At 60.9% G+C, this 13,768-nt stretch overlaps 1 protein-coding gene across 1 annotated transcript in view; it reads left to right on the plus strand.

Annotated features, from left to right (window-relative positions):
• Nucleotides 1-13,768, plus strand: part of LOC138806554 (probable RNA-binding protein 19) — a 60,197-nt gene that overhangs the window by 15,308 nt on the left and 31,121 nt on the right. Inside the window, exons 18-21 of the mRNA XM_069991971.1 lie at nucleotides 308-368; nucleotides 1,611-1,690; nucleotides 2,802-2,857; nucleotides 3,711-3,827. Coding sequence (XP_069848072.1) covers nucleotides 308-368; nucleotides 1,611-1,690; nucleotides 2,802-2,857; nucleotides 3,711-3,827 — 314 coding nt within the window. The remainder of the gene's footprint in view (nucleotides 1-307; nucleotides 369-1,610; nucleotides 1,691-2,801; nucleotides 2,858-3,710; nucleotides 3,828-13,768) is intronic.

Below are 13,768 nucleotides of genomic sequence, written 5' to 3' on the forward strand. Positions count from 1 at the left end.
CTGCGTGGCCCCCGCCACGCGTGCAGCTCTGGCTCACCCGGCCCTTTTTAAGTGGGGGTGCCCCCCAATGGGCCCCACAACCCAGTTCTGAAGGTTTGGGGCCTGCCGCTGCTCCCCCACTGCCCGCATGTAAACCCGCTGTGTGTCGCCGCGGGGGCCGTGGGCCCGATCCCCGCGCTCCCCGCACGTGCTCCCCACGCAGTGCTACCCTGTCCACGCCTCACCTCCCACACGGCCTCGCTCTGTGCCCCCGAGCATGGGGGGATCCCCGGGAGCTGGGGTGAGACCTGGTGACGCTGTCTTGCAGGTGTTTTCCAGAGCGGGTGCGCTGAGGAGCTGCGTGGTCTCCAGGAAGAAGAACAAAGCCGGTAATGCCTGGATGACCCCCGAGACCATGGGGGGCGGGGTAGGGTGACCAGGGACCCCGTGCCCTCGCTTGGTGTGTGGCGTGGCCCCTGCCGTTCCCCCAAAAACCGGCCGCATTTAGTGGGCAGGCAGGGTGGATGACCCTTCTCCCCCCCAGCAGCCTCCACCCCCTCCCCACGTGGTGTTTAGATGTAGAACTTCTAGAACATTCTCCCGAGTCATGAACCCTGGGCCTCTCAGCTGGAGCAGGGTGGGTGGGGACGCCCCGTCACCAGCCTGGTGCTGTCCTGACCCCTGCTGGTTGCGGGGGAGGGGGGACGGTGGGGTGGCCGAGGCCCAGTGGTCCTGTCGTGGGGACCCCGTCCCCAGGGCCCCCCAGCACAGCTTGAGGACACAAGTGGAGGTCTGCAGCACTTTTGCCAGGGTCACGGGACGCTGTGGTGTGACAATCCCAGCACAGGCTCCCCCGTGGCAGCCCGGGGGCTTGGCAGAGAAGAGCGGTCAGGTGGCAGAGGCTGCCGGCACTGAGCACCAACCAGGATGTCCTGTGCTTCAGGTCCTCGTGGCGTCCTGGGTTCGAGTCCTGCCTACCCTGGCCCTTTCTTAAAGGGCAGCTTCCATACAAGTTCCATACTGGGACTTGTACCCACCCAGGTGGCCTGGTTTTGACTCGATGGTTTCTGTGAAGGACAAATCTCACAGCCCGGCATGGTGGTGCACACCTGTAGTCCCAGCACCCCGGAGCCTCAGGCAGGAGGGTCGCAAGTCCCCAGGGTGGATCCTGTTTCAAAAGAAAACAAAAACCAAAACATTTCCATAAGGTCACGTTTCGGGAAGAATCAGTTTGGGGATTCGGAAAAGGAGATCACTCTAAGGCCCGGAAGGGGGGTCGGGCTGAATGGAGGTGCCCAGGGCCAGCAGGTGCCAGGTCTCAGGGTCCCCGAGCCCAGAGGCCGCCTCTGTCCCTGGGCGCCCAGCTCAGCAAGGAAGCGGTCCACACGGCAGACGGGACCAGGGCCGGCCAGGCAGAGCCCCGACGCCCACCTTGTCAAACCCCTCTCCCTCCAATGGCGGTGCTCCGTGACGGGCCCATGGTCATGCCCGGCTTATGCCAACGATTGGCCCGCCGCGTCTCAGGTGGCGTCCATGATCACCTCGTGGGCGCCGGCCCGGGCCCGGGCGCCCTGGCACACAGTCCTGGGCCTCCTCCCTGCCCACCTCGCTGGTGACCCCCTTTCTTTCAGGAACCCTGCTGTCCATGGGGTTCGGCTTCGTGGAGTACCGGAAGCCCGAGCAGGCCCAAAAAGCCCTGCGGCAGCTCCAGGCAAGATCTCTGGGGAGACTGGCAGGTGCGGGGGGGGGCGTGCATACACCCCTCCATCTGCCACCACTCATCCTGCTCTAAGGAACTGCAGCCGGTGAGCAGCTCAGAACGCATTAGTTCATTCGTTCTGTCCACAGCCCTTTGTGGGCGTGGTTTGCGCCCTGTGCTGGGCGAGGCCTGGAGAAGGTGCTTCCTCTCTCTATGTGGGGGAAAGATAGGCAGCAAAAGCCTGAGCAGGCATGCAAGCCCACAGCACCAGTAGGGGCAGTGGGTACATGCAGAACACATCTCTAAAGAGATGGAGGTCGAGCTCACACCTCAATCTGAAGTCAGCTGTGCAGAGAGCCGGGAGGGGAGCAGTCAAGAAGGTGGGAGCAGCATGTGCAAAGGGCCTGTGGCGTGGGAAGGTAGGACTGAATTTCATGTGTGTGAAGCCAACGGAGGCCCAATAGTGGGGTAAAAGGTGAGGTGACGGGTGTCGGGGGCAACGTGTCCCAGGCTTTTGAAAGATTGGGCTGGAGCCAAAGGCTGTTTCAGGGTTTGGAGATCCCTGAGGAAGGATCCGAGGAGCTGTGAGCCGGCCGGCCGGTCTCTGATCTGCCGGTGGCCACCTGGGCCAGGTGTGGCCGCCATGCTCAGGGCAGGGAGAAGTACCCTCAGCCCCAGAGGCAGGAGGAAGAGAGCTGGGGTTCACACCTCCCCGAGGGTTGCAAGGGCTCCTCGCGCCCCACATCCTGGCACGCACGTGCACGCGTGCGCGTCGGGGCCGGTGGCACCGCCCACCAAGGGCTGCCCACAGAGGCTGCGTGCGCCGCGGCGTCTCTGAGGTGCTGTGGTTTTCAGGGTGGATTTTGCTATCACCCCAGCTTTGTCTCCAGAGACTGGCGTTAGAATCCTGCCCTCGGGCCCCGGTTTAGACTTTTCCTTCAGGAATTAGCACTCCGACTAACCCACATTGCAAGCCTTGAAGGGTAGAAGATTCTGGGTCCCTAGTGGTGTAACAGGAAAATAAGGAAAGGTCAGGTCTCCGAAAGCCGTCTGTGTCCCCTGCCCTGGGCGGGGGTTCCCTGGGTTACAGGCAGAGCGGTGAGCCCAGCGTCTCCTCTTACAGGGTCACGTTGTGGACGGCCACAAGCTGGAGCTGCGGGTCTCAGAGCGAGCCACCAAGTGAGTGTCCTGATTCCCTGCTTCCCCCACCCGTCGGGGGTCTTCTCGGTGAAGGCTGTGCGTGCCAGCTGGCCGCCGTGCCGCTCCCCGCCCGCTCAGCCCGGGCCTGGCCTTTGGGGCCATGTTACCTGTGCTGCTCCGATGTGCGGCCGGGGAGAAACATGCACGCGGTCAGGGCTGGATGGTAGGAAGGAAGCAAGGGAGAGTTGCACACGTGCCTCAGATGAGCACTGTGAGGCATCACGCCCACCCGCGTTGGTACGCCCCCTCCCCCACTTTCCCAGAGTGGGACAGCAGAGGCCAGGGACATCGGTCAGTTTGAAACTCGGTAGATGTTAGGTAGACCAGTTGTCCGATAGCTGTTTCCTGGAACAGTGGGAAGAGATTTTGGGAGCTTTGTTAGTTGGCTCCCCTGTCTCTACCTGCTTCTCCACATCAGTGACCCAGCACCCCCAGGAGCTTCCAGCAGTGCCCCCCAAGAGCGTCTCCCAGCAAGTGCTCATCTCCTGGCCATTACCATCTACCTACTCTGAGTCTGATGACCGACCGCCTCCCACCGTCCAGAGCTGGCTTCAGCCATTTCTTTGGCCATTTATTGTGGCTGTCCAGCAGCCGGGTGCTAGTGAATGTTGGGGAGTCCTCCCTCCTGTCAGGTCCTCCTCCGGTCCCCCGACTCTCAGATTGAGGGGTAGTGAGTGGCCCTCACAGCTTGTTGCCTGGTGCCGGGCTGACGTGGCCCCCGGGTCACGTGGGGCGGGGGTGATGCATCCCCCTGCTGAGGGCGGGGCGCTGGTTCTGGGTGGGGGGGGCGGGGAGGCGGGCTTCAGTCACCTGACCACCGCCCCTCCTGCAGGCCGGCGGTGACATCCGCACGCAAGAAGCAGGTCTCCAGGAAGCAGACGACGTCTAAGATCCTGGTGCGCAATGTCCCCTTTCAGGCCAGCCAGCGGGAGATCCGGGAGCTCTTCAGGTAGGACGCGCTCCCGTCCTCGGCACCACCGCCGCCGCCGCTTGGTAGGGTTCGGGAGCGTCCTGGGTTCTAGATGGTTCCACCGCAGGCCAGATCATCCTCCTCCTTAGACTGGTCCCCTGATGTGAGAGCCTGTGCAGGGCCGTGGCCCAGCCAGCCCTCCTCCACAGCGGGCCGGACCCCGCCCACTGCGGCAGGCCCGGCGCAGGGGCCTCACCCCATATCCCCCTTGGCTGGAAGCCAGGGGCATTGCCTCGGGGGCTTTTGGGGGTCCCCCCTCCCTGTATCCGGGCATTGGTCACAGCTCCCAGGGGTCTCTGGTCCTGGCCCCTTAGAGAGGAAGGCGACTTCCCTGCGGGCATCCCCTGCGGACACGGGCCTCTGGATGCCGGGAGAGCAGGCCAGCTGGCCCAGCCCGCCCTGCCACGGTGCCAGCCAGGCAGACAGGCAGGCATCCGATGTAATAAGTCCCCTCTGCTCACGTAGCACCTCGATTCTTGCAAGGAGTGAATTCCTCTGCAGCCGGTTTGCTCTTGGAAAACAAAGAGCATAGGACAGAGCCCGGCCCGCCCCCCGCCCCCGCCGTGCCCACGCCGGGTGGGTTCTGATTTCTCAGGCTGCTTAGGGGTCCCCCACGGCGCCGGTCCTGAGGGAATGGGGCAAAGGCTGGCAGGTGTGGGGACTCCCCACGTACACGTCGAGGGGCGTCCAGAGACATCCCCCCCACCTCATCCCCAGAGTGGAAGCACGTGAGTTAGCCCGGCCGGGCGACTCCACAGCAGGGGCAGTTGGCCTTCTCCGTCCGGGGTGCGGTCACTCGTCCATCCCCCCCTCGCAGGGCGGAAGGAAAGCGGAGCCCCTGGGGGAGTCTCCAAACCCATCTTCCTGGGCCACAGCAGCAAGACGGAGAGGAGGAAGAATTCTCTCCATGGGAGCTTTGCCCCTTGCCTCTTGCCTGAGGCTCAGGGCAGGGACTCAGTGCTCTGTCCTTGCTCTCTACCCTCCTGGTCTGTCATCCGCCGGGCACAGGTGTGCGGTGTTCACGGCCGAGGTTGGCAGGACCCCACGCCGGCCCTTGTCAGCGTGGGTAAGGGGGTCAGCTTGTTCAGACCTGCTTCTTCTGCTTAAAAGGAGTCCGATGTAGGAGGTGGCAGACACCGACGCCCAGCAAGGGATGTCCTGGCAAAGGATGGCGTTCCTCGACACCGATCCCGAGGAACAAAAGCCAAAGGGAGCGCGCCATCTGATCTCGAGCTTTCTCTGCCTTTTCACAAGGCAGGGAACCGAATTCTGTGCAGTGCCCCTTCTCCCTGCCATTGTTCTGGGAGTTTGTCACCCTCCTGGCAGCCCTCCCTTGCTTTTGTTCCCGGGGCCGCTCCCAGTGGTGGACAGCAGGGGTCGCTGTGAGCCTTCCGAGGGAGCCCCGGGCAGGCTGGCAGACAAAGCCCGTGGCCAGCATAGGGCTCTGGCCCCCCGAGGAGGAGGGGTCCAGGTGTGGGGCACGTCCTGCCAGGTGGACTGAAAATCCCAGTCCGTTTTCAGACCCGTGCCGCTGTGCTGGGCTCTCCGCCAAGCCTGCTGCCTTTCTGGGCAGGATCCTCCTGAGTCACACACAGGGTAGGGGGGCCGAGGGGAGTAGAGGTGAGGAGGGGCACACCGCGCGCCCCTGAACCCATGTGGGGCCCGCCGTGGATGACCCCGAGCTCCAGCTTGGAGTCTTTGTGGGGCCTGCCGCCCCACGCCCCGTCAGCCCGGGTCCTCAGTCCCAGGGTTCCTGGTCCGTGTCTGTGTGAGCACTGTGCACCGTGCGTGAGCCCGTTTTGCCGGGCACTGTGCCGGGCGATCTGCTGGGATGCCAGCCCGTCTCCACCGCCGGGGGCAAATGTGGCACATCCACGGAGGGGAATACTATTCAGCTATCAAAAGGAGTGGGACACATGAGCCACAGTGTGAATGAACCTTGAGACGGCCCCTTTTACCTGGTGACACCTTACCCGGTGTGACACCAGGCACCAAGGCTTTAGCTGTACCGCCGTTGGCATGAAATGGTGGGCAGGCAAGTCCGGGAGGCAGGGAGGCTGCATAGAGCTGGGGGCATGAGGCCAGGGGAGAGTTGAATGCTAGGCTTCTGTTTGAGGTGGCCGAATGTCCTAAAATTGTCTGGGAAGGCTGCACTGCTCGTGTGGTATTGTCTGATTGAGTGAATCGTAGAAGGCGTGACCAGCAAGCTTGTCTGAGTGAATCCTAGAAGGCGTGACCAGCAAGCTTGCGTGAGCAGAAGCAGGAAGGACCTACGCACAGATGTTCCCACACGTAGCTTAGGTTATGATCCCGCCATGTTGGAGCCCAGCCGGGTGTCTTTCGGTGGGAACACAGCTGCACCGTCTCTGCTGTGTCCGTACAGCGGAATACCACTAGGTAGCGAACAGGAGCAGAGTCACAGAATTACACAGCAACCTGTTAACTCCAGAGAATGATGCCGAGGGAGCGGGCCTAGCTCCCGGAGGTCACAGCTGTGTGATTCCTGTAGCGCTCCCGAAATGACAAGACAGGAGGTGACAGACACTGGTGGCCAGGGATCGGGGAGGCCGGTGACTGTTTCTGTGAGAGGGCAGGTCCTGCTGGTCCCCAGGGTGCCCACCCCAACCCTCTCTAGAACTAAACAGGCACCTGGGGCCAGTGTGCAACACATGGGAAGTCTAAATTCCCTGAAAGGTGGTATCAAAGTTGATTTCCTGGTCATGGTAAAGTGCTGAAGTTTTGCCAGAACTTAACACCGGGGGAAGAATATATAATCACAAAAGCTGAAAGTGTTTGGAACCAAATACCCCATGCTACAAAAGATAGAAAGTAATGAGTCGCCCATCCCCGGGGGTAAGTAAGTGGAATCCGTGAGGGCTGCTGAAGAAGGCGTTTGTGATGTCTTGACAGGCCAGGCTCCTGGGGTCAAAGAAAGGAGAATTTTCTAGGTTTTGGAGACAGCCACAAAAGTGCCCTTTGTCCAGGAGGAAATGAGCAGAGCCCAGGGAGAAAGAAATCCCCCCAACTTTCCTACCCCTCTGAACAGGTTGTACACTGGGTTCCATAAATCTAGGCCAGTTAAACCCAGGGAGGTGACAGGGCTGGCCTAGTAAGCCTATTTTATTTCTTGGGATCTATTTTTATCTAGGAGGTTCATGCACAGACTTCCTGGTACTACAGTGACTCAGAAAAGAGATGAAGAATCTAGAATTAATACTCAAAATATTCATATTAATGTTAAATTGTCTTCAGGGTGAAGAAACACTGCTGGAGGTGTTTCTAGACCCTTTGCAGAGAACTGAGAAACAGGGTCTGCCTGCCTGCTTGTCTGCCAGTGTGCCTGTCTCTGTCTGCCTGCCTCTGTCTGCCTCTGTCTGTCTCTGTCTGTCTCTTTCTGCCTCTCTGTCTGTCTGTCTGTCTGCCTGTCTCTCCCTCCCCCTCGAAGGCTCCCTGGAGCCCAGCCCTGGGAGCTCACCGAGCGCGCTTGCTCGTGAGCTGATACTTTCTGAACCTGAGCCACTCACCTTGTGGAAACAATCTTAGATTCCGCCACCCTGCCGGTCACCAGTGTGTCCACTGGGGACATTCACGGCCAGTGTGGGCCATCGCCGCCCGGCGTGACCCAGCACGCTTGCTCAAGACACTGGGGTACCTGCGGCCTCGTTTCTCTCCATCGTCAGCTTGGAAAGGAGGCCAGGTGATTTCCCGTGAACCAGCAGTGTGCCAGCCCGAGAGACTGCGTTCTGCACCCCGTCCTAGCGGCGGAACTGCTGAGGGAGTGAACCCATGACAGGACCAGACCAGACCAGCATGGCAGGCGGCTTCTGCCTTCCCAGGCGAGCCCGGTGGTCATGGCTGCCTATGTCCTCTACAGGAGGATTGTGAGTCTATTTGGGCTCCGCGGGGAGTGGCATAGTAATCGATTAGTAATGTCTGGTACAGATGCAGGCGTGGCATCTTTGACTGCTCACCTACACATGTGCTTCTCGCCTGTCCACCTGCCTGCCAGGAGGCTGGCTCCCCTCCCGTGGATCGCTGCTGGCTCCCGCAGCCGCCTTCTCTCCCCTGCGGGGCCGCTTTGGCCCAGGTCCCCGCTGCCATCTGAGTTTGTCTGCAACTCAGTTACGAAGTGACTGGCGGGCTCGGCAAAAATGGGCTGAGCGTCTCCTATCTCCGGCGAGACGGGGCCTGTGGCTGTGCTAGTGAGAAGGAGGGGGGGTTAGGTACGAGTTCCGTGAAAAGCCCCAGCTACGGCGCTCACTCATACCACTGAGCCCAGACTCGGTGTCCAGTGCTCCGACTTCGCCAGGACCAGTCCAGACCCGAGACCTCATTCTTTTTATCTTTGTTACCCTTCCCGGCCGCTCTGCCCCACCTCGCTCCTCAGCTCCTGAGCCCAGCCCCGTGTAGAATGGGATGGGATTCACTGTGCCAGGCAAAGCCGGGATAGTGCTGCTCTTGGTGGGGAGGAGAAGGAGGAGGGGAGGGTGCCCAGAACTCTGTCATTTCAAGCCTCTCCATCACCCTCTTCAGAATCCTTCTTTCTCTATGAGCAAGTTTTGCCCTTGGAGAATTCTCTTGATCCTAAAACCAATGTCCTTCAGATCATTTGGGGAGTGGAGCAAAACCTTCGGAGCAGGGTGAGTGTGGCGTGCAGCGCCTCCTCCCCGTCGGTCCCGAGACCGCACAGGTCGCACCGGTATTCACCTCACCGCCTTGCAGATGAGGGACGAGGCCAGAGAGGTTAAGCGGGCCCCGAGGTCTCCTAGCCAGGAGTGAGTTACAGCCGCCGCCTATGCGCCCCAGTCACTGCTCAAACGTGGACGCAGGTGACGGGGACGCGTTTGTCCGGGACGCACGTGGCCGCGCACGGGCGGTGAGTGGCTCCTTGGCCTGGCGCAGGCCGACGGGGCTGGAGGACCCCAGCCCTGCCCCCGTCCCCGGGACAGCCCCGCCAGGCTGAGTGCCCGGAGCGGCCTTTTTTCCATCCCAGCCTCAACCTCCGCCTCCCCTCTCGGCCGAGCTGAGCTGCGGCCTCCACCCGTCTGTTTACGAAAAGAGAGCAGGCATCTGTGCTGCCTTCCATGCTAGAGGCCTCTCAGCCTGCGACTGGGCACCATGGGAGCTGTGCGGACCGCATCCCCTAGTGGGTGGGCACCACACCCCTCTGTGTCCCCCACCTGACCTCTGGCCCTGGCAAGCGAGGGGGACTGCTAAGAGCGGCTGTTCTGCCAGGGCACCCGAGGCTCACGCCTGTACCCCTGATTACTGAGGAGGCCGAGATCTGAGGATCAGAATTTGAGGCCAGCCTAGGCAAGAAGGTCTGTGAGACTCTCATCTCCAGTTAACCAGCAAAAAGTCAGAAGTGGCGTTCTGGCTCAATTGCTAGAGCACCAGCCTTGAGCAAACCAAGGACAGTGCCCGGCCCTGAGTTCAAGCCCTAGTGTAGACACACACGCACAAGATGGGCCATTCCCTTGATCTCCAGCTCCAAGTCCCCTCCATCCTGGTGCCGTTCGTTCCATCATTGACCTCCCCGAGAGAGAAACGGTCCAAGTTCTCAGAACAAAGTTGGCACAGCAAAACAGTCCCGCCGCCCGGCTCAGGGGCGGGCGGGGGGGGTGCATCTCGGCTGCCCGCTGCCCAGTCTCCTCCCCCCTCTGCACCCCTGCCTGCAGGAAGGCCTTGGACCTGGCCTGAAGTCCTGGGGACTCTCTTAAGGGTACAGCCACTCTACCTGCAGCCGCTGGAGCCTCTCTGAGCCCCACCCCCACCCCCCAGCCCCGAGGGCGGTGCTTCCTGCTCCGGGGGAGTCGCTCATTTCCATCTCATTTTCGAGTTATTATCGAGCTGCCGGTGGTGAGGGTATTTTGACAGCAGCTGTCAGCAAGGTGTGAGCGTCTGCCATCGCCTCCGATTGGCTGAAGACACCTATGGCAGCGTGCTGTGCATCATCCCAGCCCCCACCCACCCCGCCAGAGGGGCGCGGGGAGCGTGGAGGGAGACGGAGGATGGGGTGTCCAGGGAGGCAAAGCAAACAGCCGGGCAGCCAGAGCGCCGCCGCCAGGCCCAGCCAGGCCCCAAACGTCATTAGCATTTTTCCGACTCCCGCCAGAAAAGACAGCCCGTTAAAAAAAAAAGACTCCAATGGCGTCTTGTGTTTTATTTAATTTATTTTATTCGAGGTTTTGGGCAGTCGGGGAGGAGGGGGCGTGGAGAGGATCCATTCAAACAACCATTTAGGCTTGTCAGAGTTCATTGATTGAATTAACAAGGCTTCCGGAACCTCCCAGCTTCCAGCAGCCGGGGCTGAGCCCACAAAGCTAGAGGTAGCTGGTGGGGGGGTGGGGGCAGAGAGCTGGGGAACTGGGGGGGCCCGGCCCGCCCCCCATGGCCTCTCGCTCACTCGCTCGCTCTACCCCCTGCCAAGTGGAAGTCCAGGCAGGTGTCTCCCTCCTCCCTCCAGCCGTGGCATAAATCTAGTTCCACGGGTGTTTTTTCCCAGCCAGGCGCATCCAGGCACAGCATAAATAACGCCGTGCCTCCAACGCCTTTTACCTGAGCGTTTAAAATGCGTTGTTTGTTTGCTTTGCTTCCGTCTGAAGTGTGAACGCGCATGTCAGCCACACACACTCCGGAGCAAACACACTCCGGAGGCCCGGGGGGGGGGGGGGGTGTCTGTGCCAGGCCCGCTGGCCACGGCGGCAGGTGTCACTCCCGCGTCCTGCCCCGCCCCCTTTCCCGGTGGGCGAAGCCCCCCTGCCTGGGGGCCACACTGCCCGAGCCTGCTGTAATCGGGTCTGGGGGCTGGCTTCTCCTGGTTGGGGCCCCCACAAAACTGAAGAGAGTCCCCGTCTCAGGTCGTGTGCCCGTCCATGGCGGCTGTGGTCCCCCTGGAGGCTGTCACTGGTGTCCGCGGGGTGGAGGTCAGGAGGCTGCTCCTTCAGGAGTGGATGGAGGGGGAGGATGTGGCTGTTGAGAAGGGGGCCTTGTTTGGGGATGGGGGGCAGGCCCTGCGGCACGGGGTTGGCATGGCTGGAGGACCTGCCCCGGGACGCTTGCTCACTGATCTGGACCAGAACCAGGGGCAGGGCCGCCGCTCCACCCTTGCCTTCGTCTCTCCTTTCCTGGTGACCCTGAGCCACACGTCCGGCTACATCGCCACACATCCCTTCCGTGTTTAAATGAGAAGTGGAGGAGGAAGGGGACCAGTACCCTGTGAGCGAGCCGCTTCCTCGGGCCCGGCTCTCTCCCTGCGTCTCTGCGCCAGGGGCTGGGCTGAGTACACCTCCTGGGGGTGAGTCCTGGGGTCTCCATCATCACAGAAATAAGATCCTAGCAATTGTTGGGGGGAAAGAAATCACAAGTGCCTGGTGTTTGCAAGAAACTTGATCTTGGTCTCTTGGCCTCCAAATCTGACACACACAGTTACGAAGTTCTTTTATTTAAGCCAAAAAAGAAAAAAAAAAAGCCTGCTAGGCTAAAGCGAGGGCCAGCTCCGCAGCAGTTGGACTCTCAACTCTAACCCATCGTGTGTCCAGCAAGCGGAGAGCCAGCCGCCGTGGCACACACTGGACTCGGCCACCCCCTCTCCCCCAGAGACACCTCAGCTCCGGCTTAGTCCCCAGAGTCGGCAGGGCAAGGAAACAGCAAGTGGACTTTAAACCACAGGTGTTCAAGCCGGTTGCCGTAGCTCACGCCTGTAATCCTAGCCACTCCGCAGGCTGCTGACCATTCAAAGCCAGCCTGGGCGGGAAAGTCTGTGAGAGCCTTCCTTCCAGTTCAGCAGCAAAAAGCCCGAAATAGAATTGTGTGTGATAGAGCACCAGCCTTGAGCAAAAAAGCTAAGGGACAGCGCCCCCAGGCTCTTGAGTTAAAACCCCAGGTACAAGAACAGAAGCCCCGTCCACGGAGACAGGCGAGGAAGGGCCCCGGGGTGGCGCCCTTTGGCACCCTTTCTTGGGCATACTCCTCCCACTGGGGAGCAGGAAAGGCAAGGTGTCCTCCTCCCCCCACCCCGGCCCAGGCCCCCTCCTCTTCCTCACAGGGAGGGGACAGCAGGGCCTGCATCAGCCGTCTCTGAGCCGGGCAGCCTGAGGAAGGTTCCGGGTTCGGGTTGGGATCTGACTGGCTGGTCCATCCCTGTCGTTTTCTGTTTCACTTGTTTTCCTCACACAGAAGCAGATCGGCAAGGCCCTGCCCACCTGGGTCCTGGCAGACAGCATTTGTATTTCATCTCCCCGACCGGGGCTTCCTCCGGCTACGGGAACTTAGATTATTTTGTGGAGGTGTGGATATACCAAGCTGCACGGCGCTTGTCCTCTTCCCTCCCTTCCCGTGACAGCTCGTTAAATTATTCCAAGGGAGCCGAGCGCTGCGGCTAAATTACGACGCGTATCATGGCAACTGGCCCCGTGTCACCACTGTGGCTCTTCTCAGAGAAACTTGCTCAGGAGAAGGCATTACTGGGATGGGCAGGGGATCTAGGACCAGTATACCAGGGCAGGTAGGGGATCCAGGACCAGTATACCAGGACAGGTGGGGGATCCAGGACCAGTACACCAGGGAAGGCGGGGGATCCAGGACCAGTATACCAGGGCAGGTAGGGCATCCAGGACCAGTATACCAGGGCAGGTAGGGGATCCAGGACCAGTATACCAGGGCAGGCAGGGGATCCAGGACCAGTGTTCCCCCATCCACCCCCCCTCCTTGCACCACCATCGGGGCAGGGCCCCAGATGGAAGAGCCTCATATATGTAACAGCAGGCCAGGGGAGGGCTGTGGGTAGGGCGTGTGGGTGGTCCGGGGAACTGGTGTGGCAGTCATACTGGCACTTACAGAACAGGAGACACTGGCAATAAGAAGGGGTGAGGCAGAGCCCCCCACTCTTCATGCTCCTGATTTTGACTCCTGTTTGTTTATTCACTCCGTATACGCGCACAGCACAGGGCGCGGAGCATGGATCAGTATCTCTGCAGCTCAGTAAGGGATCGTGGGGCAGCTGGCGCCTGGGAGCACCACCCAGCGGGCAGGAAGGTGACCCTTGACCCGAGGCGGGTGACCCAGCCCCGGCGCCTCCGCCTGGTGCGTGTGGTCATGGCCACGCTGCGCTGCGCTGTGCGACCCCGGGGAACCGGAGCCACGATGGTGCTGTAGGGCCCCCACAAGGCTCCAGAAGGAGCTGGGGCTGGTCTGTGGGTCTGTCCGTGGGTCTGTCTGTCCATCTGGGTCTCAGCCAGAATTATACTCCCACGCTTGCCTGAAACACCTCATGCGTGGCAGGTGAAAATGTGGGGTACCCCAGTTAGGACTGTCGGGGTCTTGCTGGGGTGGGTGACTCGGCAGCATACTTGCCGGGCATGTGTGAGGCGCTGGTTCCCGGCCCAGCACCAGTGTTTCCCAGTGTGTTTTGGTGTGTATGTCTGAGCCTACAGCACTTGTACTTACCCAGGCTGTTGGTCGCACGCCCAGGACCCCAGCAACTGGTGGGAAAGAGGGGGTCCAGTTGCCCTTGGGCAGGGAGGAGGGGCTACTTAGGGGCCCCAAAGCAAGAGGGTAGAAGTACCCAGCTTGGGGTGCTGCTTGGCGTAGTACTCTTCTCACTAACCTGCCAACAAGAGTCTCAACAGCGCACCCCTCTCCCCCCAGTGGGACATTTGGGCAAGTGTCCGCAGGAGCCTTGTGCAAAGCAACCGGTCAGAGTTCCTGCCATGGGATCCTGGGTGCAGCCTGAGCTCCCTGGCAGCCTAGCCGATAAGGGAAGCAAGTGCTTCCACCAGGCACCACGGATATCTGGGTTGAAGCAAAGCGAGCTGGCACTCCAGCCATAGCTGGAGGGCATTTGGTGTTTGTGCCATCCACAGATCTCTTGTCTCTCTTTAGGAAAGTGTCACATGGTATATGATCATTTGTGCAGAATC

This window comes from Dipodomys merriami, unplaced genomic scaffold (assembly GCF_024711535.1).
Source record: "Dipodomys merriami isolate MVZ:Mamm:240054 unplaced genomic scaffold, mDipMer1.0.p SCAF_400, whole genome shotgun sequence".
Taxonomy (NCBI): domain Eukaryota; kingdom Metazoa; phylum Chordata; class Mammalia; order Rodentia; family Heteromyidae; genus Dipodomys; species Dipodomys merriami.